This window comes from Vollenhovia emeryi, unplaced genomic scaffold, assembly GCF_000949405.1.
Source record: "Vollenhovia emeryi isolate VEMERY1.0 unplaced genomic scaffold, V.emery_V1.0 DF939143.1, whole genome shotgun sequence".
NCBI lineage: Eukaryota > Metazoa > Arthropoda > Insecta > Hymenoptera > Formicidae > Vollenhovia > Vollenhovia emeryi.
In genome coordinates, this window is record NW_011967223.1 from 646,658 (window position 1) to 673,358 (window position 26,701).

Consider the following 26,701-nt stretch of genomic DNA (forward strand, 5'->3'; position numbering starts at 1 on the left):
ATGATATGCCAACTTATATAATATAAGCGAAAACCGATCGCGAAAACATGAAGATGCATATCATCGGTCTAATTAGATAACTTTCTAACTGCAATTTTGTGACAAAACTGAGATATTTATTTCGGCTAATTTATCCCATACTGTCGGTGAACGAATGATAGCGCGGTGACTTTAAACAGTGCGACGCACGCGGAGCACCGAGCTTTATTTATTTCAATCACCCCTTCCCTTACGAAATATTCAATTGAATTACAATTACTAATAGAACATAACAAATTGATTCTCAAGAATCATTTATCAAACTAGAAACTTAATTATATGTACAGATTTTATAGATATTATATTTCATTAGTTAGTTGAATGTATGCTAGTAATAAAGATTAAAACTTTGCTTTAATAAAGAATATACTGTCCTAAACTTATTCCCGTAACTAGTTATCTATCACTCAATTATATTTATTCTTAAATTGGATTTAATGTTAACATTATATAATTATTGTTTTTTATTCCAGCAGAATAAAAATCAATAATTAGTAACAAAAAGGTATTCATTTATATTACTTCCTACGTTATTTATGGTAATATTTTTCAATTCGTCGTCCGAGCTATTTTCTATATATTCCTTCGTTTTCGCAATAACAACTTACAAAATACCTTAAAAAGGATTTGGCGTCGCTTCAAATCAACTTGTGTTGGAAAAATCATCTTTTTCCCTCTGACATTTAATACATCGAATACGTAAGCGCATCAATTTTTTTAGCCTTAATTCTTTCTTATTTAGAAAATATTTTTGCACTCGTATTGAGTCTCAAAATAACGTATTTTCGAATAGCGTAAGGCGATATGTACCATTACTATGTCATTACCATAGCATCATGACACAGTGATATGTATAATACTAACTCTTTTCTAACTTTAAAACCGACAGTTATTAGCCTTAAAATTATAAAAAGCATTTGAATCCAAAAGAAGTGCATGAAGTTAGTACAATCATAAATGATTAATTTGTGAAAATAAGATCTCATATTTCACGTTTAGGTATTAAATTAAAAATACAGATCAAGATCTGTTCAAAATTAGACCATTCCTTCGACTAATTGTACTAAGCAGTTAAGATTTAAAGAATATCCTATAGAAAATTCGTTTAACGACGACAATAATAAAGGGTCGTGACGAAAAGAGTTGTGATCATGCAGAGTCGTCTGGTACCGGTCCGAAACCACCAGGCTTTCTGCTTCCGACTGCGGATACATTGCGACATAGAATAGGGGGTGGTTCGTGTAGGAGCTCTCTCGCGGCTGCGGAGAAGGGGGCAGAGGACCAGACGGCAAGGTAGTGGTTGGTTAGTCGCTTGGGGCTCGAAAAGGGGTATGATGCGCGCCGCGACGCATCGCTGCGGCGAGGCTAGAGTGAGACAGAGCGATTTGCCACCCCGCAACCACAGCATCCCCCATCACCCGTTCCCATTCCCTTACCATCTTTCTATCTCTCTTGCGCCTTCTACTTTCGTTTAACTACTCTCTCTTTTCGTTTCGGCTCTTTGTTCCTCTTTCGGTGTTCCACCTTCCTCCCCCGCACCCCTTTTCATCCTTTACATCCGTTTTCGTTGCTTTCGCACCTAGTTCTCTCCGTCTCGTGCACACACACGTATATACACACACACATACACTTTCTCTCTCTCCTCTCTTTCTCTATTTCACCTCATTCGGTCCAGTACAGCATCGGAGCGTGCCCAGAACGGTTCGTCGCGCGTCTATCCGCACGTATTAACACGCACGTTGATCACGCGTGCACGCCGGTTACGATTTACAGTGGATATACGATAAAATATTTGTGTTCGTTGGTAGAGTGGTCGATGAAATCCGCATTGGCCTGGAAGGGAACCGCCGAATCGAACGGCCGAATCCACGTGGTACATTTATAGATTAAACGCCAGCAAGAGAGAGGTGCTCTCGTGGCGTTCATCCGCACGAAAATTTATCTGCTCTATCACGGCTCTAGAAATCTCCTTGCACAGTTAGTTCTGCCCATGTTCTTTAAAAGAATTCTTATTTTGAAGCTGACAAAAAAACTCTTATCTAAGCTAGACAGAAGTCAACGCAAAATTCTTTCTCTCGAGATATCATTTTTTAAAGAACTCAATAATTACAAAAGCTGACAAAAGAATTTCTGTGTCAAACACGTAATTTTCTTTAGAATTAATCTTGTTTCCTGACGTAACGATCGTTCTTTGAAGAACTTACGGATATTCAGAGAGGAACAATAGATTAACGTGCGAGACAGATTACAAATGCGAAGGAATGCGTGAATTTAGCTAACTAGCTTAGCAAAATGGAAAAGCAAGAGACTTTAAGACTGCCTTTAAAGCTGTATGAAATTTCTCTGATTTAAGTAAATCGCGAGACTAAACTTCCCTGGTACGAATTTCACAAGGAATACTGGAACGCAAAAGAGATGAAATGATAAGGCGCTATGCATTCTTTGAGATAACAAGACTCGTCAATTATAAAATTTAAGTATAAGATATCGTTATGTTAAATCATAAAATATATCTGTACAACTACATTTTTCAATGTAATCGATCGAGTTTCCTTTAAATTAATGTTTTAAATGAAAACTCACACACATTATCTTTTAGATGATCGTAACAAATATTTATACAGGTTTTGATCTTTTTTTCATTGAGAAAATATTTGCCGCATTTATACTAATATCCTGCAAATCACGATTAAATTGTTCACTATGCCAACAGGAAAATCAAGTAATTGAGATAGATGCGACTGCATTAATATCAATTACAATATCAATATTGGGACAAGCGTGTGAAATGTGTGTATTGTATGAACAAAACGCAATTGTATATAGAATTTTCGTATAAACACATAAACGTAAAAGTGCTCATAAAATAGCTAATGACATTTTATCTATCGATATTCATCTGAGTTTCCGTTAAAAATATTTATGACAATCTGTTAGATGTAGATTTACTATTCACATTTATGTTTATCAGTATTGATTGTATTTATAAGTTTATTCCCTAATTGCTTAATCATATATTCAGATTAGCAATAGATAATGAAACATTTTATTATGTACAAAATGTTTCTGTGCGGATTAGTGAATAGTATGATAAAGTTTATAAAGTTTGAAGTTGACACACCGGTTAAAAAGATCATCTGTAGAAAAATGTCGAACATCGCTTGTATACTGCAACTCCTGAAAACCGCCAATTTCACGCAATTACTTTTATAGTTTTCGGATATCAGTTCACTTTATATCCAATCTGCGTTTCACATTCTCGCGAGAAAAGAGTGTAATGACTGTGCTTATCGGTTTCGTTCTATCGACCTCAAAACGAGTCAGTTATTTATCGAGTGTTCTGAAATAACGTTGTACAAAACATTTTCAGAAAATATATAAATTGTTATATTATTCCCGTAACAGGTGATATAAAAATCTAATTACTTACAACAAAGCAAAGCACGCAATAAATACATTTCCGATAAAAAGTAGTAATCTCATTCACTTTTCTAAGAATTTCAAAGAAAATTAATCTTAAGGTTTAAAAGTTTACACTAACTTCTTTAAATTTGAGAAAAATTAATTTGATCTCAAAATCAAATGTGCATTGGATCCTTTTATTCAAGCGTGAACCGAATAGTATATTATAACTAATTAATTTATACCTTTTTAAGGAAAATAGAAATGCTTGTAATTAAGCTTCGTTCATTGTTGTGAATTTATTATGAAACTTATGCTTTTTCGGATTGGCAAAATTCCGTAGTCTCTAAAAAATTTCAAATTTGTCAATTTTTGTAACTAACGTTTTAATTAATCAAAGAGAGAATGCAGTCACTCGACATAATATCTGTGTATTTCTCACACAAGACGGATACAGTAAAACACCTCTACGTGGTGACGAAAAGCAGCGGAACGCGAACAAGAACAAGAAAGGAAGCCAATTATTTCAGCGCTAATTAAGCGGCGACATGTTCACTCAGTTTTAAGCAGAGGGGCAGCATTGCTAATTGGCACCGGGACGGTGCCCAGTGATAATTAGTCAATTCACTGGTGTGGCTCGACCGATGCAGCCTGCCGCAGACAATCGTCGCAGGATGCAGTCATCCCTGACTACCTCCGGGTAATCGTCCTGCTACCTATTGACGATAAAGGAGCGATAAAGGAGCTCCTTAGAGGCACCAGTGTGCTTATAACCTTCGTTAACGATAATCCGCACGACTTTCCTGCTCTTCTATGACAAGCTCCTGCAATACGTGACCAAATTCGCGACGATGACCAGCGGACAGAAAAATAAGTCCGTTGTATATCCCGAACAACGATATGGCTATATGCCGTGTCCATTATACGACACGGGTAAGTACATTCTATATCGCTTACTCTTTCATCTTTTCCTCTTTCTTTTTCATTCTCTAATACTTTTTTTATTTTTTAAATAGGTGCTTTATATCAATAGTAATATACATGGTATATGGTATCAAATGAGTTTTGTGAACAGTTTTGTATGCTATTTAACCCTTTGCACTCCGAATTATATCTCATCTATTTTCATCTATTGGTTTAGACTTGAAAAATGTCGAGTGAGACTCGACAAAGAAGCTCCTGAGATAAAAACTGATGTCGAGTCACACTCGACATAGGAGTGTAAAGGGTTAAACAATTTTGAGAAATTTCTTCTATGAATTTCTTTAAGTAGTTTTAAAGATATTTTTATCAAATAAAGATAGTGTAAACTTTTTATGTTCCTTTTCATTCTTATTTTTTTGTTTCGCTACAGAGTTGTGTAATGTTTGTCTATTAATTGAATGAATGCAATAATCTAATTACATAATGCAATCAATAACGATTAGCATTAAACTAAATACAGGTGCTCGTGATCGATCTTCGATGTAGTTCCTGCGAGATTCGATATACAGGGCAACATGACTCGATATAGTTTCAAGTTGCAAAGCAACTTTAAAATATCGCGTACAAATACTAATGGATAACTAAAAAAAGAGTAGATACAGATGTATATACGACAGAAAAAATTGTGTTAAATTTTATTGAACGTCTTCTTTTGAAATATGTGAAAAATGATCATCTATGTACTCAAAACATTAGATCACCAAATGACTGCATGACTAAAATAATATGCAATAATATTAACAAAGCCCGGTTTTTCATTTTCTGATTAATTGTAAACCAGAAGCTAGTCGAGTCTCTATCTCTTCTTAGGTAATAGTATAAAAAAAAGGTGGGAGTCGACTAATCTCTGGTTAACGATTAAACAGAAAATGAAAAACGGCCTAAAAAAATAAATAATATACCATAAGCGGTAAGCGATTTAACGCAAATCATTAAGTTTCGAACCAGTCAGCTTTACATAAAACAGAATCAACTATTCGTGTGCAAACAAGTGAAAAGGCTTCATCAGCTATAACGAATTTCCCGACATTTATATTTTAATAATTAATTTGTCATCATGCAATTCTGTGTCTGTCCTAACAAAAACGCCATTAATATTAATAAACAGTAATAAAAATAAATTTCGATAAGTATTATATTATTCATTAGTATTGCATATCTATAAATTTTAGATTAACAAACGTGCGCTTTCGCAATATTCTTTGATTATTGTAATTAAAGCAATATTTTATAGTGTTCTTTGCAACCTAAAACTATACATAATTGCGCAAGAGAGATTAATTGACAAGTTATCGGAACTGAAAAATTAAACATCATATTTTACAAGGGACAAGGGTTGAGTGTTTCGCCAAATCTTGAAATTTTGTACACGTTTTAATATGTCGGTTGAACATTACTCCCGGTTTTTCCTCACACGACTGTGCTGCATAATTTCTACTAAAATCGCGCTCTTGTACTTCACGCGTATTTTTCGCACGATAAGATTTATAGCATTCTGTGGAATGAAACGCGTTAAGCAGAGTACCATGTGTTTCTAGATTAATTACACTTTCTGTTTGCAACGTTGTACTACAATGGGGAACGACAGAGGCGATAAACTCTTAACCTTTATCACAATTATCGTACGTTATTTTCGGAGATAATCACTAAAGAAACAGAATTTAGTATGCTAAGCGTTTTCAAATAGGTAAATTTAATTTAATTTCATTTTTATAAGACAATTGTATAAATTATATATTAGTCTTAAAAGAGTTTTTCTGTCAAATTCGTAAATTATTAAATAAATATTCGAATTAATATTATTAAGGATGGGATAACGTCTCAGAATTTTAAAATTCAGATTTTAATTTTATTAAATAAGGCTGCAATAATATTAATAATTTTAATTGTTATATTACATAACAAGTTATATAATCATTTTTAGTATTTTTTCTTTCTGCACATAATTTATAATATTTAGAATGCGCAATAAATATTCATATTAATATAGCAGATTACTACTTGAGACTAAAATTCTAATGTTATATCATTTTCCATTCCCACATTAAAGTTTTAATTCCTTCAAAACCTTGCAACTGTTTGCGCTGGAATAATATGCGCTATTTCCACATTGTGTTACGACATCGCGGTGGCAAATAGCATAAAACTCAAAATGTGTTGACGGCTCTGTCATAAAATGAAGTTCGGAGGACAAGTATAATTGCCTTGCTAAATAATATCCTGTGATCCCCAGAGCTTTTTATGTACGAATAAATTATCGCACCTCGCCAGGTGCGACGTGTTTACCCTCGATATGTAGACACATGAATTTCATGAGTGTACCTCAGCTGGTTTTGCCGACACATGTCGTTCGTGAATGAAAAACCTCGATTGGCTGCAAGTGCACTCTAATTAGCATTCGCGAATTTATAATGAAATTATAGTGATTAATATTACTTTAATCGTGTCACTATATGCTTAGCATATCTATTTTTCTTTAAAATTATTATGTAATTAAGTTGTATCAAGGATCTTTTTGAAGTATATTATTATGAATCGTCTACAATAGATGAAGTAAGCCTAGCGAAAGAAGCAAGAATAGGACTAAAAAAATTAATCATTTTCATTACTTCTACTTCAGCTCTGACGCTTACTCTCGGGGAATTAGAGCGTGATTCGGCCAGAGCTACAAATATTTTTAAAAAATATGCCTATATTTCAGCTTTTAAACTGAAAAGTTAAGGGTTCTCTTGCTTCTTATTGCTTACTTCCAATGTGGACGGTCCTTTAAACTTGCAGTAAATCTGTACGTATGTCAATCATATAATCAAATTTAAAATTAGTTTGAATAATCTTGATAGAATATTAAGTAGATTGGCGGGCAGCTACCTAAATAGTAATTTAGTGAAACAGGTAATGACTGCCACGGGATATATAAAACCTGCAGAACTTATCGCGGCTTGCATAATATTCACGTTCTCTTTGCAAGCTAAAGCAATGGAAGCTTTCATATAACAAAAATTTATACATGAACAATATACACCATCAATCATTTAAATTAGTTGCAAATTTAAACATTTAAACTGCACAATATAATAAGTGTTCCTTCCTGAATTATACGCTGTAATCACAAAGATAAAGTAACGGTTAACCGTATTTCCATCACGTTTCAACTTATGTTGTCGTACATCTATTAACCAAATTTCAAGCGCATGCATTTAAGATCGAGATCTGCAGTAAAACTGCGAGATTCCCGGGGCTCGCCAAAATATATTCTTCATACGCATAAATTTTCAATATTCTCCCCAAGATCTGGAGAATGATGGTTTATGTATTTATGCAACATTATCGCGCTGCAGTCGACCACGTCCGATTGCATTTTAATATATTCTTGTTAAAATGTTACATTCAGTAATATAATGGTGTAAAATGTTATTAAAATATTTAAACGACTTCTCGAAATGTACTCTTTCTAGCGAGGCAAAAAAAGTAAAATTAATGTCATTACTTTAATCAGTTATGAATAAATATACGAAAAAAATCTAAGAAACTTTTAAATCAGAAAATAATTTGATAGTTAAAATTAGATTAAGGAATAAAGGAATTTAGTCGGCTCGTTTTACGCAAGAGCCAATAAATTAGCGTCTTAGGGCTAGACACGAAAATAGAACATAATTGAAAGCGCGACATTGCGTATTAGCCATGACAAATTTGCCTGAAGGTCGCAATACAGAATTTAAATTGAAATCTGCATCAGGCTAAAAAAACGCGCAATGTTTTTTAGCCTAATGCTTCCACATCGATCACAGTGAAATGATAAATTTATGGTCAATCGCAAATCAGATCGTGCGAAACAATATGAAATATTATCAAGGCCATTTGATGTATACATAACCATTCTATCAATCACGATCTATAATAGTTCTGCTATTGTTTGTTTTATTTATTATAAAATTATTTGTTTTATTAAAAATAATTTATAATTCATATATTATTTACACTAAAAATAGTTTAATAAAAGGCAAAAATAGATTATAAAATTAATTTTGTTAAAATGTGACGAATATATTTTTTAAAAAGTAATATAAAGTTATCAATTTTTCTAAAGGCCAATTTTTACATTCTGTAAATTTTATACATACATTTTTATCTGTATCTACGGAAGTTAAAGATACATTTGATTAAAGAATATCGCTTTTTTTACGTTTTTTTTTGCTATTTGGAACGTATCGACATTCAATGCCGATAGTATTCGTTCATACATGAAAAATGGTACATCCTTCCGTGATACTAAAAGGTTTGATAAAATTAAATATCCTCGAAAACAAACTGGATTCATTTAGGAGTTATTTATGGATCTACATATCTCTCCAATGAACATACAAAAAACGGATTGGACAGAGTGCCAAATATGTCACAGGTGGTTTCATAATTAAGTAATGTAAACGTGAATTATGATGAAGCAATCACTGCAACGATAAAATACTTAATTTAAAATAAGTCAATTAAGAAACATGATGTTTCAATTCTCGGGGCCAAAATAATTTCTTAAGTCTAATAATCACGAGAATAGATGTATTTAGAGGCCTTTTCTATTTCTGTCTTTTTAAATTCAAAGTTAAAGAGAAGTACTACTTATCAAAACTTTTATACCACACTGTTTTATACAACTATTTTGCATACGAATAATAACTGTTAAATTCATCTAGAAGACGCAATCAAGTAATGGATTCGATCCATTATTGCCTTTGCGCGAGGTAATTAATTAAAGCAGCTTCTAAGCATGTCGAAAAATTACGATATAAAGAACCGCGAAACTTGCTTTTTACTCAAAGTAATATATCTATTGCATTGCCTAAAAATGTTAGCTATTCCATCAGATATAGCAAGTCGCAGGATGATGCCAGGTTTTCATGCAAGGTTACAGAACGCACGCAAGCTGCAGCCTAATCGATGTTGTACTCGTAATTCTGAATATGTTGTAATCCGGAAAGCAAGCGCGCATATAGCAATATTTCGAATTTACTTTCTCGTTCACAGACTTTTTCCAACGACCAAAGATCGTATAAGTTTTTGTAGATCACATAATATTTATATTCATATAACATTCTTTACAAATTTGCACGTACATGTGAATCTTTTCTATTATGTCTTCAAGGCTTAAACGTTTTCTACTGTAATAATTCCTTTATCTAAAAGAATTATTAAAAAATGTATTTCCAAAATTTACTTTGCAATCACCCGGTACGTGTAACAACGAAGGGAAATTCTAAGCTAAAAATACGACAGAAGATTCCTATGCTTTTAGAGGTAATGTCTGATATAAATTTGAATAAAGTACACGGAGAAAGTGTCGAAATGCCTCGCGAACCATCAAAGTGTCAAAATAGAATTGCGGGACAAACCCCAGTGAATCCCTTGATCGAGGTCGATCGATCTTTCGCGACACTTTCAAATCGATGGTTCCCGAGCGTCGTCCAAGTGATCTGCGCCAGCACGAGCCGTCTGTCACGTCGAACACCTTGAGGTATTCATAGTCAGTATCGCCGTCTCGCTATTAATACTTGCGGCAATTTTAGTTTTCAAACGTATGCCAAGAATAAATACACAGTTGTGTCGCGGCTCGTAAATGTAAATATGACAGCAAATTTTGTCTCCCTGAAAGAGTTTGATCGTGGGAAAAGTCAAACTGTCTAAAACTTGAGAGTTCATTTACGTCTGTCAATTTAAAGCCTCTACAGAAGTGTTCTGCGATTTTCTGTAATCTTGTACTAAGCCGCGTGAGTTGATTAGCACAAGTAGATTCAAATACAATGATAAAATAAGAAATAAAATAAAGCAACAAAGAGAAACGACGATGTCTCTAATTGAAAAAGACAAATTGAAGTACTTCTAGCCATGCACATCCGAGAATGTGAATCGTCCTACTGAGGCGGTAAGCGTGCCAAGTCGCGGTGACTTAAAGTATAAAATGCTTCGAAATGCAACAATCGCGGCAGTTGGGTGCGCCGGGCGCGTTTTCCGCTTTCATTTCTTTCCCTCAACATGCACACTGTGTCGTTGTAACTATTGACCCGTGAAAGACGTATCTTTCAGAGAAAAACGCTACCTTGTCTGTCAGTCGCGAGCTGTGTGATTCTTGGCAGACGAAGAACGATAAACGACGTCAGAAAACTACCAATTCCGTGGTGAAAAATAGAAAACTTTGCAGCTAAATTCGTGACCAGAATTCGTCACTCGCGAATGTTACGCCGATAGTGTAATGCAAAAGAGATACCATTATTATTATTTATCGAATAGCCTAATTCGTTCTTTATACAAAATACTTATGATCATCTTAATAATTAAATAATGACACAATTTTTGTACAGCAATTATATTTTAATTACTGTTCTTTAATAACTCAGTATATCACTTTTGAGTAACGTGATTATCTTTACACTTATCTAGTAGCATGATTATTTTTATACATGTAGTAAAAAGTGATATTAAGGTGGCACATTTGTTCAGTTCCTTCACTTGTCTCGTAAACTAACTTTCGCGAAAATACACGGCAAGCTATTTTATATTTCGCAAGCACTACTGCAAGTACTACTTTGGTTTGTCTCAATTCACGGGCCTAGAATTGAAACAGAGACACTAACGAGAGAGTTCTGTAATATGCAGAAGAATCTGATATTTCTATTTGTAATGAACTTGCTGTTTTTAACCGCAGTATTTTAGCATCATATTTATGTTGTTTCGCAGATGATCACGATATGTCATATTCCATAATTAGCAAATATGCTATAAATTAATGACGTGGATATATATAGTCATACGTTTCATCTATCCGTATTTACGTCACATATTGTAAACTGATTGACATTTAAATAAAGACTTTTGCATTTATCTTCTTTTAATGAATTAATTAAATATTATCAATCTTTGTTATTCTAAAAGCCGTTGAAAATTTAATTTAAACGCTTTGAAAATTTAAATACCTTTATATATATTCTTTCTACTTAAGATAAAAAATATAGAATTTCGTTAAGAAAGGAGGAGAGAGAGCCTTTAAATTGATCAGAAGAAAATGTAAGAGATATCTATGAAAGGTAATTCGAATATATTAACCAGCTCGACACTATCTGCTAATCGGTGATTTTACGAGCGTGATAGGAAATGTCTACACGTTAGTGGATCTAAAATCGCGTTTTCGTTCTTCGAAGTCTAATTTTGTGAAGATTTATAACGCCTTTATCTTGTTCTCTCTATCTATATATTCTATCTCTCTAGATAACACTACAATTATCACGAAAAATCGCCTTCACGTTGTTTATTTGTACATTAATTCGTAAAACATTATTATAATATAAATTTTCTTTTGGAAATTCTTCCAACACCACGAGAGCGTAGCGCTAATTTTAAACCAGAAATGCTGCCAGAAATGAATATCCTCATCCACGTAAAATAATATTTCCTTCAAAAGTGGATGTGACAGCGCCTCTTCGTGTCATATGATTTATTAAGACAAAAATTAATTTCTAATTTGACCGCGAGCATTCAAAAGTTGCCGTTTGCACCCGAGTGCGTCTAAAATAGATATTATCGTAGCTAATGATGCTCGCCAAATGCGACAACGCGCAATAGCTTAGTCGCTTCTCCAACAACAATAAGATATTATCGAAACTGCACACGAGAGCAATTACTTGGCGAATCGTGAATTAGGCAGGTATCGCAGGTATATGTAGCGACTCCCACGTGTCTCTAGTTGCGGCGGGTTGCGGGGGGCCGCGGTTTCCACGACCCTGGGGAGCGTCGCGACGCTTCGTATACGTCTCAGTGCGAGGGTGCCGTTCACCAAGAGTGCGCCGCCGGGCCTCGTTCTGCCACTTGTCACCCTTTTCATCTATCTCTCCTTCGCGCACTTTATCGCGCTCTTAGAAGAGTAACGCGAAAGATCCGGTACTTTCACTTGGGTCAACATCGCGAGTGCGTCTTGAGAACTTATACCCGTCCTCGATCCGAAGTACCATCGCAAAGGCAAATTGCGCCACCGAGCTGGCATCGCGTGGCATCGCATGTCTGGATCAAGCGCAAGTCCGGACGAGCAGAGATAATAACCTTCGTGGAGGGACCTTGACGTATCACCGTCGTGGCACACATCGCGTAACACAGTGAATATTTCAATACAGTATCGATCTACCGCGTGTTAAACACGTGTGTGTCGTGAGTGTCTGTGCTCTGCTCTCAAATCCCGTCGTGTTCTCGTAGAAAAAGCCTTCCTTTCATCCCCCGCAATGTATATCGGTGTACCATTATACGCGCTGTCATCCTGTCACCCCGTGAATCCGCCTGTCGCGATAAAGTGCGTGGGTCCGTGTCGCGCGTGTGAATATTTCAACGTGCTATCGATCTACCGCGCGGAACACGTGTTCCGTGAGTACCAGCGCGATACCGATCACCCTTACGATCCCGATGTTTCAGTGATCAACGTCACCTTCCATTCTGCGCGCGGTACCAATCTGCCCCGACGACTGTCAACAGTACCTGAATTGCAACTTATCGCACGGTTAGCGGCACGGTACTTGTCGCGGATCGCGAGATAAAAATTTGCCTTTACTTCAAAGTTTGAAAGTTAAAGCTCTCGCGTAAAAATACCACGCGACGTTCCACCGGGTACTTAGGAGTACGAAACCGAGACGAAATGTCACGGCGTGACCGACAAGCCATTCGTTTGCGTCACCGCAGAGATGCCCGAATCCGAACTTCGCCGTCAATCGCGTGTAGTGTGAATATTACAATACGAAATCGATCGACTGCACGAAACACATGTTTCATAAATGCCTCTATATACTCCCTGTCGTGACTTTATTTTTCCTCGCCTGTCTCCGATAAATCAAGTAAATGCGGAATTCAATGCCATTGAGTATATCCGATACTCGAATACGAATGATATCGTTTTTGCTTTTACACGGCGAAACGAATTACGTATGTAAAATTGTGCGGCACGGAGTTAAAACTCCTCGGGCGAACGCTGCAGCCACCAATGTTGGAAGCATAAATAGAAGGAAAAGTTCCTAACAACCGTCATTTTCTATTATTCCATGCTTTATCCTTGTAACGCGCGGCTGTGCACTCACGCCACAATCAAGTTACCTGTGAATATTTCAATATAGCATCGATCTACAGAAGCAAAGCAGACATTGCGAGTATCCGCTCTTGCATATCAACGCCGTTGTTTTTCTCATGTGTATTGCATAATCGCGGTATAACGTAATAGTTTATGCATAAGATAGCCTTCCGACACCCTTTTATCACAAATTGATAAAACGTTCATCGAAAGTTTAGCAATGCGTCCGGTTTTTGTCGCGACATATTTAATACATATAACTCCTATTGTAACTTTATAGTCTTTGACGACAAATTAATATTTTTCGTATCGCGGGAATTTGTTATTTTCGGCTACGTATTTGATAAGTGATCAATTATGAATCATCGATTATTTTTATTAATTTTCGTTTCCCGCTTTCGTTCCCGTCGTATAATAATACATTCATTTATCACACATTGTGTCCTCATTATGGTATAAAAAATATTCATGGATCTTCCGATCGTTTTCTACGTATAATTATGGCTTTTAATCAACTGTGAATTTCATGTCGGTGTTGTCTCGCTCGTAATGGCATTCCGACAGCGATGATAGACGACCGTCTCGCCCTTGTCCATTGTACATTCACATATTATCGCGGAGACAGCTGCTCGCATACTTCCCTCGTGTAAAACTTCGAAATTTGCATGGAGTTTGACCGATTGCTTCCTCTAATAGGCGTAGACTTTCAAGACCGGTCGAGTTAATGTAATGATTAGGATTTTATAAACAAATGTTTGTAAATTTGTGCAATTTTCTTTTCCGAGGAAGTAAAAAAATCAATATCTCACCCTTTTTCCACTTGTTGTACAGAAAAAAAGAGTCATGATAGAACCAGAATAATTAATCGAAATTACAGAGTTTTATGCGAAATGCAGTTGCTAATTGACGGCTAGGGTGCGGGTCAAAAATAAAAAAAATTAAAAGAAAAATTTGACGATTTAAGATGTTAAGTATTTAACGATATTCAGAAAAAATTAAAGAGTTTGGATTGATTTAACTGAACTAGGTGTTGGCTTTGAAATATTTGAGTAAAACAATTGCAATTAAAACGTGATTAATATTTCGAGTAATAATACTTAAATAATACTTCAATTAAAATTATAAAGACGAATAACGACTAAAAAATTCTTAATATCCTTATAATAGTTTCATACATATTTTTATAGCCACATTGTGACAATACCTGTTATAGCATACGCGCTTTAGTGTAAATCCAGAGATAAATCTTGATCTCGGCACTTGCTTTACTGCCAAGAAAAGTTGAATTTTCTCTACGGTACGTGACTCGATAGTAGAACGAGATCAGAGGATTTTGTAGAAACCAACGAGATAAATTTCAGTAGTTTATTGCCAGCATTGCAGCATTCGCGCGATTTGTTTTTCTCATAATTAGTAACTAAAATGTTTAGGCAATTGACCCACCGCTTCAGCATTTTTGCTTGCTTTAAACGAACGAAATAGCTACTCTTACACAATTTGTTTATAACAACTGGTACATTCAATTTTAGAATACCCTCAAATTAATAAATCGCACGCACAACTTTCACATTAGAATGTATTAAATCAAAAATATATGTCAATAATTAAAATTTTTTCATTGCTTCATCCTTTTTTGTCGTATATGTTTTTAATTTTTAGTGTTGCGAAATGTTTTAACATATTGCAATTAAAATTAAACTGATATAAAAACGATGCTATAGCGAAATTTATTAGAAAACCTTTCCCATTTAAATGTCCTAACATTTGTTAAAATGTATTTTTAATGCAACGTTTTATATGCATTAGAACACTCTTACTTTAAGTTCAATCAATTATTAATACAAACTCACGGTCACGTACCTCTTACTAGCTATAGATCGACTGAAATAGTAAGAGACATTTACCTCGTTAACTAATTGTCTACATAGCGATCAGACTCGCGTTTAAAGAGAAAGTTATGAAAGCTGTAAAAACTTTATCTCGTTTCCAAGTAATCGCCGAAGAAGTGACTCTAGAATACTGGAATAGTAAAATCGATCATGGGGCAACACACGTGTGTGTTATTGAAAAGTTGAAACGTACGTCACAAATTGTGTATCTTCAATTAAACGCTTTACTAAATACTTTTTGTAAACTTTGAAAAACGCTATTAGAATTAATGTGTTACAGCAAGTTTCAATAAAAAATTATTTCCATTGAAATATTATATAACAATTCTTAAATAACTGTTAACGCATCGTTAACATGAGAATTTAGTTAATTAAAGAATAGAGGGGTGGTATTTTCACATATGAAAATTGTATTTATCAGATGATTGTAGAAAATCTTGGCAGAGTGCAGCCAATTTATTCCACAAATAATCAAGAAATACAAGTCAATACAAATTGCACCCCGCCTTTCTTTTGTCATCAAGTAAAATACTGAGCATTCTGAATCGAAGCCGATCTCTCGTTTTCACGCACCACATACATACATATACATATATATATATATATCTATGCCGCCACCGTGACAAAGCAGTCTACTTTAAATCAATCGAGAGACTGGCTATTAAAGCTCGTGCCTTTCCTACGACGAGACAGTTCTCCCACGAAGAGGCAAACGTTAGTTGACGCGCGATACTCGTGCCACTTTTAACCCGACGTTGTGCATTAACTCTTTGCGGTCAATTTAAACTTTTGATCTTCGCAAATTTAATTATATGAGAAAGTGAAAATCGTCAAGTATATCTAACGATTTTAAGTTTAAAGTGTATACAGTGTTAAATATTAAATAGTGTGAATTATTTTTATTGCAAGCGTAAAAATATATTTAATGTTCTTAAATATTAAAAATAATATCAGATCAGTGAACTTGATAAGCCCAAGGAAGTGATAATGCGAGCTTTATATAGCTATTTGGAATGTATCGAACTAGAAGAGTATGAAAAGAATTTAAGTGTGCGCGACTGTCACGTTAAAGTGGTTGGTCTCGTTCGATTTCGGTTTAACTGATGGACTTTCCGTTATGATTTCTTCAAGTCTGTCGAGTTGTCAAAGAATGTATGTTCCTTTTGAAATCAAAAAACGAATTGCTACTCTCAGATAATTCAAAAGTCATTCTATGTTTTGAATCACGTTTGGTGTGTTCTAATTGTTGTAGTGTGTCATTTGCGTAGTAGATAGAAATTTGTTTGAAAAGTACAAAAATTATTAACGTGAAGTTAAATGATTCGCAACGTGTATGTTCATTCAGCTTGGATAAATTATGCAGTTGCTTATTTACTCTATGTCTATCAACTGTTTACAATTTTTCTTAATTCATTACTAAAAAAAATCACTCTTTTGAGTCTACTTTAGGCTATAATTTATAATTCGTAATAAAATTTTGTCTGTATGTTTAAATATATATAATTAGATTAGAAAAGAATTCGAGAATTAAAATGTATACACGTATAAAACACATATCAAAGAATACTTATACACAGTATTAAAATATATGTTACATAAAATTATAAGTAGAATTCTGAATTTTACTACGAATTACAGATCATCCAAAGTGAATTTAAAATAGTATTCCAGACATTGAATTGGCTCGGGTACCTCGGAAAGGCCAAATCGCGTACTCACACATAAGCTCTTGAGGCGGAAAATATTTTCTGACTAATTCTTCTTGTTCGACATTCTTTATTCAACTATTTACTTTCATCATTAATAATCATTCAAGCCACGCGGTGATAATTGCGCAATCTGATTTTTAAATATTAATTAATTTTTTAATATTCCTTATTAAACATTTATCGATGCATTCCGCTGTGCAATATTATTTTTACCGCAATAATGATATTATTATCACAACTTGACAAAAGTATTTAGTAAAATGTTCAAATTAATCATTTCTACTTGAATAAATTTTAATATACATAGATATGTTATGCGTAGATCTTACTTAATCTCAGTATTTTGGGATCAAATATTGATTAGCCTCTGATATGTTCGACCGAAATCGCGCGGTAGAAGATCGTTACCATTCTTCTTGTTCGACCTAGATCAGCTACGTGAGTGCTTTAGAACTACACGGCAGCAGGAAGTCGGTAAAAGTTAAGTGCACCGACCATTCGCGCTGCCGGGGTTCACTGTCAGTGCCATCGCACGAGCGGTTTAAACCCCGACCCCAATGTCGTCCGACATTCAACCACGTCGGTTTCTTCTGTGCTCAAGCGCGACGTCATATGCCCAAGTTGGCATTTGTAACGTGTCAAGATCGTTATACTCGTAGTACAATTCGCCATGAGTTAAACGACTATCGGCGTGTCCAAAATCATACGGAAAAAAAGGGAACAAAAAGAAAGGGAAAAGAGAGAAAGCTCTTATCGGAGAAACAGCAAAATCTAACACGAAATCGCTTAACGAGATTTAGGAAAGGGCTAAAAAACAATCGCTAAGTACCCTCGTATCCCTTTGTGATCGTCGCGCACCGCCACCACCAACCACTGCCTCTCTTCCACGCGCATCCTCGAGCACCCGTCGAATCGACCAAGCGTATTGAATGGTCGAGTAAAAGTAAAGCCGAGAAAAAAATAATTAACACACATACACATCACGAGAAATACGCCGACAGCGGCCTGAGAAGTCAGTCATGAATCTTATGTTCCGCAAGAACTTCGGGGGCGAGAAGGGATTCGGTGGTGGCGGACTGACAAGTGGAGGAGGACTGGGGGAAGTCCGGCCCGTCCTGGGCACCACTACTTACGGGACCAGCGGGGCCTCGTTCGGCCAGGTAGGGACGCGTTTCGGGGCGACGCGCGGTGGTATCGGCCAGTCGGCGATCAGCAGCGTGCGTGGACCCGTACGACGCAGCCGGGAGTTCGGATACTTTCCGTCGATGGGCGATCACGAGCACCAGACACACGGTTACCGTACTCATTTGTTCCTGTCGCCGCCCGCAGGTGGGGCGCTCGGCTCACCCTCCGAGGACTCGGGCGAGCGACTGGGCCCGCCGCCGCGTCGCAACTCGGGCCCCCATGTGATTAAATGGGGCGGCGGCGGGCCCATCAGCTCCATGCAGGGCGGTCAGATCGGCAATCAGGTCAGGAGGAAGCAAAATCAAATCGGTCAGCAGAAGGAGCCCTCCGACCCACCAACCCCGACTGCATCCAGGCAGGTGAGTGCATTTCAAGTTCGTAAGAAAACGCGAAGGGGCCAGGGACAACGACTCCAATCTCTTCGGACGCTCTTAACATCTCTAATGAGATTTTCTTAATTTTGATCTAGCGAAAAACTTGTCGCGTAATAATAAATTTTAAAAACGGTTGCGGCGTACAATTTAAAATGGCACGCCAATAAACTATCAAGCGCATTTATCTCGAAATGTGAGTCACGCACGTCAAACTATCGCGTAACATACTATGTACTCCGTATTTAACCCTAATTATAGACATTTCCCTTATACTCGACCAAAACTGTGGAAACCGAATTAATCTACGATCGTTGTATTGTTCTTCGCGACGTTAGAATTATCCGATCTAAGAGATAAATGTTGCGAACGAGCTGTTTGCCGCGACTGTTCGTTTGATCGTTATACATCTACCGTTATCACCCAACCATCTAAATAAAGGCAAGAAAATTATTTAATATTACGTACGCAATAAAACAAGACTTGCCGGTTAATTTATAGCGATTACTCTATATTCAATAATGGCTGATTTATATTATAATTTATATATTGCTTTCTAAAGATAATTTTTTGTTACCATTAGGCCTGCAAATAATTTTCTGGCTTTGTAGATTTTAATTTTAATTAATTGTACGCTGAAATATATATTGTATAATCTCTATCGTGAAACAAAATTAGTCATATTTTATTCCCTAAGAATAAAAGAATTAGCTAAGAAATTAACCGGATATTACCGTAATAAATCTCAAACTTCTTGACAGATTAATTGCTTTTCATTGTCGTTGTTATTGAACCAGGTGTTATATCGCCATTCTTTAAATTGGGCCATCGGATAGCGAAAAATATTGCAATAAAGCAAACTTACGGAGGAAACGAGGGACTGTTTATAGAAGGGGAAACATAAAGTAGCACCTACGCGAGCTCAGACGACACGCAAAGTCGCTATCTCTTATTGCGCATCGTGGCGAATCCGAAGACATAAATTCGCCAAGTGTTCGACAATTAACATCTATTATGTACTATCAACTCGAAATCCGCTCGTATCGCGATGTTTTCGTCAACGTTTAGTGCGTCGTATTCTGCACGCGAGAGGAGACATTTTCGGGTCACAGATGCGTTGCGATGAATCTTATGACCACATTACTTGGTCGGCAGACAGAATTTAACGACGGGTGTTTAACCCTTTTAGTAGCAGACTAGAAAGTGCATAATAATCATATTTCATACTTTATGATGTTCGTAACTGGCTAATTATGGAAAAAATTGAGAACCGATAATATAATCATTAATTTGACAATTGTCACAAAATTATTGCAAAATTATTATTAATGTAAAAAAATACTGCCTTACATTTATCCTAGCATTGCAATTATTGCAATTGAACGTAGAAATGTATCGATAAAAAGTATTGGAAGAATACGGCGAATACGTGGAATTCGTAATAAATCTCTTGCTAAACTTATCGCGTGATCGAAAAGAACGAGCTGTACGAGAGATGTAAGTGCGGAAATTCATGATTGAAGTATTGCTGCAGCTTTCACGGTCTAACGAAGACCGCAGTGTCGTGTAGCGACCTATGACCTTTGCGATGCGCACCGTGGACATTTACCGTCATGTATACCCAACGCAACGCGATTAAATATCAGAACACGCGTGCAAGCATGCTTTTTCTACTTATCGATTGTACTTGTGAATACAGAAAATGCGTTCCAATGCAGGAGACACGGTCAGCACTTGCAAATTGCGTACGCGCCATAATACACACGTGAAACAGAAACTTACACTCCAAAAAATGCATACAACTGAAACGAGCATGAATTAGCCAATTATTTCAATATTTTCTGTTTATTTAAAATTAATATATCAACAGCCAAACATTTGTACTTTAATAGTCTATTGCAATCTTGTTTATTGCAGACTCACTAAAATGAAATGAAATTGAAAGGGATGTTTTCAAATAACTTTCTCGCGGAAACAAACTAAATTATAAATTATGAATATATTCAATGAATAGAGAATTTCACACATTGTAATGAATAATAAATAATAAAATTGCAAACTTTAATCAGGAAAATTACAAAATTTTATGTATAATGTGTCACAGCGTAAATTTAATTTACAATTAACAAACTTAATTATTACAAATTAATAAAATTCATAAGGCTCTATTGTGGTAAACACAATTTCGAAAAAATAAAGACTAAAGAGCTGTGACAGGATGTTAATGTCTGAATATTTCTTTCCATACAGCACGCATGTCTAAAAGACGACTTAAAGATGTCTTAAAGATATCTTTTAGACATGCGTGCGGGTTTTTTTTTCAAATTTATTTCGAAAAATATTACTTTGAACCTGGAACCCTCCCTCTCACTAGGCGGGCGTCTCAACCAATCCGACCACCGAGGCATGTAAACTTGAACTCAATTATGCTCGCAGCTTTAATTTTTAATTAAAAAATATACCTTAAGAAATATACTATCTTTGGACAAAAAATACTCTGGAAAGTTAAACACTTTTGCTAACGCGTACTCTCGACAATTTGCATAAGTCTCTTTGCATCGGACATTATACATAGGTACACTATACGTGGTCATTTATGCTGTACGCACCTTCAGTATATCGAGGCTTGAAAGAAATGCAGTAAACATTTCCCGATGGAACCGTTATTGTGAAACGGGCCGCCCCGTTCGGAACTTTAATTAATGTATTACGCATACGGTGTGACACACGTGACGTTCGGAGTTTAATAGCTGTTTGAGGTAAGGTAACATTATACGGTAAACCACAATGGAATGCAATACACGAGTCGACAGCTTGTTTGTAACTAGGGATGATTAAGCTCTACTAGGTTGTGCCATTTTAATTTGATCACCGAAAGTAAAGTTATGTATTAAGACAGAGACGTCGTGCGTGCAAACGCACAACGCAAGTAGAAGTCTTGCAACGTTATGCGACATACTATTTTTACACACTAAACAGCATGTAAATTGTTATCGACCGTGGAAGTTTTTCGCCGTATATGTGCCTTTCGCACAATGTTAACGATGCGCACACGTGTATTTCCTATGCACTGTTGCAGTAACGTATTAAATTAACGGTACGCACGTTTCTGTACACGGAAAGTCTTCTTGTGGTAATTTATAGGGAAAGCTTCATTGTACGATCAAAATTAATTCAATAATGAAATTGATTCAAGAGAATATTATAATCAAATAATTAAAATTTCATTCCTTACTAATTAGAATTCTTCAACGTCGCCAGGGGTAATTAACAATGTCAGTGTTTTCTTGAACATACCTGGCATCTTTAATATAATAATATAGAAAATTTATTGCGAAAAATATTACCTCAGCCAAGGTTTGAATGTGGACCTTCCTACACTCTAGGCGGGCGTCTCACCAATTCGACCATCGAGGCATATGATAATATTTGTCGCAATAACACATCTTTATACTGTTATTGTGAAAAATATTATTATATACCTCGGTGGTCGAATTGGTGAGACGCCCGCCTAGAGTGCAGAGAAGTCCAGGTGCAGGTTCAAGCCCTGGCTGAGGTAATATTTTTCGCAATAAATTTTCTCTATTATTAAAGTTGCCAGGTATGGTCAAGAAAACACTCACGTTATTTATTCTTTACATACGAAGAAATGAACAACAAACTAGTTTATTTCTAAAATGTATCTCCTTTGCGTATTCTACCCGGTTCTGTTTCATAAAAGACGATGTTTGCCGGCCACGGGATGAAAAATTGCGCAAGTGACGTGATCAATCGTTAACGCCCGGGTTGCACTTGCAAAATTTACGTGCATCGTAAATCGCGCCGTAAGTTGCAGTGAACTTTGAACGTGAACCGTAAAGTTGCACGACCTACGAGACTTTACGCGCGAAATGGTAGAAAAAAACGGGCCCAGGCCGGAACTACAATCATGATTATCTGCACTTTGGTAGTAAAGGACAAGTAGAGTCAGAAACGAAGCGCGTACTTGCGAGCGTCTCATGCCACATGGTGTTCTATACCTATGGCCTATTTCCATTTTATTCGGGCACGTATTACCTTGACATCTTTACTATTACTGCTATAAACGTATTCGCTAGATATGTCCACGCGCGTGAATCTACTGTTGAATACACTGGGACGTCTCCCAGCGCTTTCATCTTTAATCCAGCAACGGTGATCTACAATCTCACAAACCGACATCGATTCTTTTAAGCACAGTGACATGTTTCAACCATATTAAGCAGTTAAAAAATATAATGTAGAATTTATCTGTAAATATATTTACGTAAACGTGAACAGAGGAAAGAAGTTTTTCTTTTAAGAAACGTTGATAGCTACATCGTTAATTTATTCGTACACGATATAATCGTGTCACCATTGCAGAAATAAAGATGTAGACATTCTTAGCTATCTTAAGTGAAAATTTCATTTTGAAATAATCAGCGTAAATGTTTCTAACGCGTTTAATTAAACGTACAGAGACATCGGGAATTAGGATTACGATCAATAAAGCGTGCATGAGTTTTCATTTCGTGCATGTTCCGAATGTTTCGTACGCCCATTTAATTACCGATGTTCGTGCCGACCTTGCGCACACTCTGTCCTGGACTTAGCAGCAATACGAGATAATAAATGTGCACAAATTGAAATGGGTGAGACTGATTCTATCTACCACGATACGTGACGTTGAAGCGCGGATAAAGTAAACGTTGTGTGTATATCTAATAATATCTAATTTTTTAATTGTTTTCACCAGCAGGTATCCTTCAGCGGAAATCGTGCTTCCGGTACTTACACACCTCTCGTGGTTTCCGGAAATAGCCCGCCACGAGGCGAACCAATCTCCTTGGCCACTTTGGACCGCGACTGCTTTATTATACCTCTCGCGTCTCTCGAACGCTTTTTACCAGCTGGTGTACCGGTGAGTTAATAAAAAATTTACTTTGGTTTTGTCCAACGCGAAATGTACACGTTAAAAAAGAAACTTTTAACACAATCGATCAATGTGTAATCAACCGTGAGAAAGTTTAGCATTTGCCGTAATTAAAATGTGGTCAAGCTATTGGTTTTATGTTCATATGAGCATCTAAGGATAGATAAAATGTGTCTACTAAAGAGACGTCCGTAATAAAGCACGTAATAAGTTACGAGTCTGGGAAATGCTGATATTAAAAAAAAATAATAATTGCGTAATGATGGTGTACAGGATTTGTACAAAGAAATTATTGCAGAGTCTACATAAGAAAGTCCTGCCTCTAAAGAAACGTCACTTTTGCCCCTTCGTTCCTGATTCGATCGAATAAGAATTACGACGTACAATTTCATAATTGATGCACCTGATTAATTTTGCTCTCTTTGTAATTTAATATCTTTCGTTTATTCGAAGCACGCTCCTGTCGCTGATAAGAAGAGACCGGGAAGTCCTCTGTCGGTTCTCGAGGTCGAGGACCCGAAGCAATGTGTTCTCGCGCATTTCATGACGCCACTGGAGCCATTGGACCCGCTAATGGAGTCTCCAGTGTCTCGTCCGTTGGTCCTACAACGCGACACCGCCGCGGAACTAGTCGCCGAGATAGCACCCTCCGCGTCGCAAAGCATTTTACTTACGAATATGGAGAAGAACGGTACGGTAAAATCGGACTAGGGACAGCGAGATAACGACGAGTATCCTTAAGATCGTTGATTCGAATTCCCGTGTGCTTTTCAGCGGATTTCCCGTTCATCACGTATTATCTAATAAACAAGCAGAGCACGGACCCCATAGATTTTTACAACGAAGTGCAATGCGCGGCCCTACGTAAGTTCGATCCCCGAGATCTCAGATACGCGGCCAGTCACACCCTAGATCTGTTCAACGAGGTAGCGACCATCGCGAGACCGCCGCTCGAACCACCCGGTGGAAGACCGCCTATTCCGTCCACCGGCTACATAGTGTCGATTTTTAAAGTTTTCGAGGGCGACGACGGCCTCAAATTCGAACAAAACTGGCTGTACTGGACAGGTGAGCCGTCCATGTGTCTTATATCTTTTAGCTTAAGTTATACTTTTACTTTGAGGTCTTATTAAAAATCTATATACGGTAAAATTTGTTTTGTTTCGATTCCCAAAGTTTAGTGCTGCTACAAAGTGGTAGCAAGCTTAAATTTATTTTTAAAGCACTTTCGCCAAGAAAGTTATAGAGTACAATACACATATATAAAGAAATATCATATACATTTCATATAAAGAAACCTTCTTGTTTCAAAAGATGTAAAATCATTGAAAAATATGGACGGAAAGGCTATGAAATAAAATAAGATTAAATTGGCGCATTGTAAAAATTAATATAATCACCACGTCCTTTATGAAATTTCTTTGCCAAATAAAATTTATCAAATATGGAAATCAGAATGCATTATGCAAGTGCAAATATATATTAGTAAAAATCTTTGAATATTATATATTGTTCTTCTTGTATGTATGTGGCGCCAATTTAATATGATATTTAACTCTGAAAGAATAACAAAGAAGCGGATTTCAAATTTTATTAAAGACATATTTGGAAAGAGAGGAAATGAGAGGGAATAAAGCATATATATTAATAATTAATTATGTTTTATAAATATATCAATTTCTTTTTTTTTTTATGTACAGAAATGTTTTCTTTCTCTGTACTTCGTCATCGTCGTGAATCGTCGTGTTGTCATGAACACCATGAAGAGTTCAAATAAAAGCTTCATATTATTTAAATATTTTAGAACAATTTTTTACCTTCTCTTTTCGTAATTTTTCACTAATTTCATTGCAAGTCATTTCAAAAAGACAATCTATTATAATTAATTATAACTGACACCAAAAATTAGCTAAATAATTAATATATTATACTTTCATGGTGTTCTTAATCTACTCTGAAACTCGTCAGTGCTTGGCAATTCGCGAATTGAATAGAACATTTAACAAATCGACAGGAATTTATGCTTCTGTATAAATTGTACTCCAGAGTTAAATATTAACGTATTCTAGCCCATCCATCAAGGTAACAGATTTATAAAACACTTCTATCTATAACATTCGTATATTCTTAATTAAAATGTTTAATTTGTAAATACAAATAAAACTAAATAATAGAATATTTGCTGCTGCTTATTCAACTTCAATTTATTTTACTTCTTGTATAATTTAATTTCTTTTGCATACTAACAATTATCGCCAAATAATATTATATATGTATATATCCAATATGTGCATATTTATAAATCTATTACCTTAAAATCAAAATTAATATGAAACTCACCGGTACGATGCGCAGCAGCGGAGTTGTAGTTTGCGCCACGCTGATCTGTAAAATACAAAAATATCTAAATTAAAGTCTTTTGCAATATAAATAACAGCATATTATATTGTTATATAATTTTCGACAAAATGCCCCGTTAAATCTCTCTCTCTCTCTCTCTCTCTCTCTCTCTCTCTCTCTCACTTTTATGAAATTATTACATATAAAATTTAAATAATAAAAATTTAATTCTCATTCAAAGAATTATGAATCCTAATGAAAATCACGTATGTCTTCAATATTAAACAACAATTTCACTCCACATTTTGAATACTTCTCAAAATGAAATCTAAAATATATTATAAATTTATGGAATAATGATATAGCAGCGAACAATTAATCCCGCGAACAATAAGCATACAAAATAAATGATAGCAGGTTTTCGCCACCCAAATTCCATCGCAAATCTTTTTTCGCAACGACTACACGATCTACCAATAAATTTTCCGCAGACAGATTTCGCTCCAAGTAAATTCACGGTGGAATCGACCGATGGTGCGCTATTAATTTAACTGAGACCCCGCTATCTTGTATTAGGAGACTTCTGTGTATGCTCACCTCAAGGTTGCTCCGCTGGTGCCCGACGCCCCCCTGGCCTCCTCCTCCTCCTCTCGTTTCCGTTGTAGCATCTTTGCGACACACGCGAAACACATCGCGAAAACACACTAATTACGATCACGCGCGCAATCACTGGAACGGGCCGATCGCCGCGGCACATC

General features: G+C 36.0%; 1 protein-coding gene across 2 annotated transcripts in view; it reads left to right on the forward strand.

Annotated features, from left to right (window-relative positions):
• Positions 1 to 4,003: 4,003 nt before the first annotated feature.
• Positions 4,004 to 26,701, forward strand: part of LOC105566635 — a 27,163-nt gene continuing 4,465 nt past the window's right edge. The window contains exons 1-6 of one of the 2 annotated variants that reach the window (XM_012020796.1): positions 11,423 to 12,560; positions 16,360 to 16,557; positions 17,544 to 18,658; positions 23,430 to 23,591; positions 24,057 to 24,294; positions 24,378 to 24,671. In XM_012020796.1, coding sequence (XP_011876186.1) covers positions 18,134 to 18,658; positions 23,430 to 23,591; positions 24,057 to 24,294; positions 24,378 to 24,671 — 1,219 coding nt within the window. In that variant the 5' untranslated portion in view covers positions 11,423 to 12,560; positions 16,360 to 16,557; positions 17,544 to 18,133. Of the gene's footprint in view, positions 4,375 to 11,422; positions 12,561 to 16,359; positions 16,558 to 17,543; positions 18,659 to 23,426; positions 23,592 to 24,056; positions 24,295 to 24,377; positions 24,672 to 26,701 lie in introns of those variants that run through there. The other variant, XM_012020797.1, reaches the window with a different exon arrangement.